Genomic DNA, 3,288 nt, shown 5'->3' with positions numbered 1-3,288 from the left:
TCCTCTCTCCTCTCCTCTCCTCTCCTCCTCTCCTCTCCTCTCCTCTCCTCTCCTCTCCTCTCCTCTCCTCTCCTCACTCTCTTCAAGCTCACGGGCTTTCAGCGAGTCTGCAGTCTCTTCTACAAGGGACGAGCATGTTCAGGGTCAGACATTCCCAAGGGCTTTCGTAGGTCTGTCAACGCAGCGGGTCCTTGTGATTGATTTGTTAGACCAGATGAAGCCTGGTCACAAGACATGCGCTAACAAGAAGCTGCTTACTGCAGGGCCACGTCATTCAGTGTACTCTAGTGTACTCTCAAGCATGGATGAAGCTGCTGTAAGGACCCATGACGAATTCGCACTCCTCTTTCTCGAACGCATAGTCTTCGCGCATGTCGTTCTCCACGCAGATATCAAAATCAAACGGCATCCCCTCGCGCAGATTGTAGCAGGACAGAAACAGTAGGCTCTGAGATGACCCCATTGCATTCCCATGGAGGAAAATTCGTCATGGAGTTCATAGACCGCAGCGACAGCAGGAGGGGATGCGGAGCCTTCGGGATCTTCTCTTCCTTCTCGTCCAGCCCTCTGAAGCGAATGAGGGGGAACAAGGTGGGTTCCACGTCTTGGCAGGGGTCAGAGCTCAGGCGTGTGAACACACGCACCAGCCTACTAAGCAGGCTCTTCTTCAATCCATCGGCTTGAAAGGCCTTGACTCGATGCAAACAATCCGCGCTCTTTCTACCTATGACCTCATCTCATCGAAGCATGCGCGAGTCGGTTTACAAATCATACATCATGAAGTAATCATTCATTTCGCTCCTTCCTCTGTTAAATATCTGATTCCGCTTACGTCTTGGTGAAGCTGACTGCGATATCCATGCGGCCTGCTTCGAAGGCCTCAAAAGGTCTGATACAGTCACCTTTGATAACTCGTAGAATTGTTCAGCTGTCGCCTCAGGTCCACGCAACCTTGTGGCTCGCTCGTATTCTTCCGTCAAGAAATTCTCAAATTGCTGATACATCAAGTCTGCTTCAACCGCATCTTGATATATCAAGTCTGCTTCAACCTTCAACCGCATCTTGATACATCAAGTCTGCTTCAACCGCATCTTGATATATCAAGTCTGCTTCAACCGCATCTTGATACATCAAGTCTGCTTCAACCGCATCTTGATATATCAAGTCTGCTTCAACCGCATCTTGATACATCAAGTCTGCTTCAACCGCATCTTGATACATCAAGTCTGCTTCAACCGCATCTTGATACATCAAGTCTGCTTCAACCGCATCTTGATACATCAAGTCTGCTTCAACCTCCAAGGCTTTTACTTCTCCTTCTATCGATTAGATGAGGTACCTCGAATCACTCTGCCTTCGACTGTCCGAGGTTGCTGGGGAGAAATCCCTGCCCTTCACTTGCTGGTATGTCCTTACGCTGCATTTCCAAAGTGTCAGAGTACCTACACGTCACACGCCTTCACTCCTTTCCAGTCTTGTTGGCCCCGGACTATGAAGTGGCAGCGGATACTTCAACTTCGCCAGCTTCGAGGCAGCCTCAGGCGGCCTCGCCAGTCCTCTCCCTTGCTGCCTTGTCGCCGCCCTGCCCGTCATTCAAGTTACCTCTAGCTTCCCTGTCAGCTTGTAGCGTTTCCTTGATTGTACGATGCCTGCTCCCTTCACCTGCTGGCTCCTTCCGCCTTTCTCCGCCTGCTCTGCTATGGCTCCTTCCGCCTTTCTCTGCCTGCTCTACTATGGCTCCTTCCGCCTTTCTCCGCCTGAGATTCCTGTCAGATGCTAGTCGTCACAGCTGCAGTCACTAGTGCAGTCACCTCGCAAGGATTAACATTCATCTCTTTGAGAAGGCGCACATGCGGAGGTGTTGATGTTGCTGTTTTCCCAGGACAACCAGGTTGCAACAACAGGGTGGTTGGAAACAAGGGATGATTTCTTGGTATCATCGAAGAAACTGTTCGTGGTACATCACTGACGAATTCGCGATCATCCTCGTTCTCTGCTCTCCTGATCTGTTGAAAAGATCGTCCTTGGCAAATCCGATTTCAATCAATCGAACCATTTGACCTCGATACAGGTAGCGGCATCTCAGGCTAGTTCATGGTCACTGGCGATGGCGCTTGTGGAGACAATCTCTTCATTCAGAGTATGTAGAGACATGCTCTCGTTGATGGCACTTATGAAGACAATCTCTTCATTCAGAGTATGTAGAGACATGCTCTCAGTGATGGCGCTTGTGAAGACAATCTCTTCATTCAGAGTATGTAGAGAGACGCTCTCAGTGATGGCGCTTGTGAAGACAATCTCTTCATTCAGAGTATGTAGAGAGATGCTCTCAGTGATGGCGCTTGTGAAGACACTCTCTTCATTCAGAGTATGTAGAGAGATGCTCTCAGTGATGGCGCTTGTGAAGACACTCTCTTCATTCAGAGTATGTAGAGAGATGCTCTCAGTGATGGCGCTTGTGAAGACACTCTCTTCATTCAGAGTATGTAGAGAGACGCTCTCAGTGATGGCGCTTGTGAAGACACTCTCTTCATTCAGAGTATGTAGAGAGACGCTCTCAGTGATGGCGCTTGTGAAGACACTCTCTTCATTCAGAGTATGTTGAGAGATGCTCTCAGTGATGGCGCTTGTGAAGACACTCTCTTCATTCAGAGTATGTAGAGAGATGCTCTCAGTGATGGCGCTTGTGAAGACACTCTCTTCATTCAGAGTATGTTGAGAGATGCTCTCAGTGATGGCGCTTGTGAAGACACTCTCTTCATTCAGAGTATGTAGAGAGATGCTCTCAGTGATGGCGCTTGTGAAGACACTCTCTTCATTCAGAGTATGTAGAGAGATGCTCTCGGTCAGTAGGAACGACTAGTCTTGCTAGGTTTTATCCAGGCTGAGGCAGACTTGAAACAAAAACCTGTTTCAAGTCTGAAAGGAGCAGAAGGAGCAGGGGCAGGGGCAGGGGCAGGGGCAGGGGCAGGGGCAGGAGCAGGAGCAGGAGCAGGAGGATGAAGGGCAGCATGAGCAGCAGGAGCAGCAGGAGGATGAAGGGGAGCAGGAGGAGCAGGAGGAGCAGGAGCTCCTAAGAGGAGGAGCAGGAGGAGCAGGAGGAGCAGGAGCTCCTAAGAGGAGGAGCAGGAGGAGCAGGAGGAGCAGGAGCTCCTAAGAGGAGGAGCAGGAGGAGGATCAGCAGGAGCAGGAGGAGCAGCAGAAAACAGGAAGGAGCATAAGAACAAGCAGGAAGAGGGGAAGCATGACTGTGAGGAGGAGGAGTCAGCAAGGGAACTGATGACAATG

The 3,288-nt window shown here is 50.3% G+C and overlaps 2 protein-coding genes across 2 annotated transcripts; both read right to left on the bottom strand.

Annotated features, from left to right (window-relative positions):
- Positions 1–295: 295 nt before the first annotated feature.
- On the bottom strand, positions 296–1,281 carry GUITHDRAFT_122979 (hypothetical protein; the record flags this gene model as incomplete). Its single annotated transcript, XM_005817731.1, has 5 exons — positions 296–379; positions 459–604; positions 653–724; positions 833–995; positions 1,057–1,281. The coding sequence occupies 5 exons, from the start codon at positions 1,279–1,281 to the stop codon at positions 296–298; spliced, it is 690 nt and encodes a 229-aa protein (XP_005817788.1).
- Positions 1,282–2,082: 801 nt separating this feature from the next.
- On the bottom strand, positions 2,083–3,013 carry GUITHDRAFT_149662 (hypothetical protein; the record flags this gene model as incomplete). Its single annotated transcript, XM_005817730.1, has 2 exons — positions 2,083–2,859; positions 2,909–3,013. 2 exons carry the CDS (start codon positions 3,011–3,013, stop codon positions 2,083–2,085), a joined length of 882 nt encoding a protein of 293 aa, XP_005817787.1.
- Positions 3,014–3,288: the final 275 nt, after the last annotated feature.

Source organism: Guillardia theta, assembly GCF_000315625.1.
Source record: "Guillardia theta CCMP2712 unplaced genomic scaffold GUITHscaffold_625, whole genome shotgun sequence".
Taxonomy (NCBI): domain Eukaryota; class Cryptophyceae; order Pyrenomonadales; family Geminigeraceae; genus Guillardia; species Guillardia theta.
Note: the sequence above shows the minus strand (reverse complement) of the source record. Positions and strands in the feature narration are given on the sequence as shown.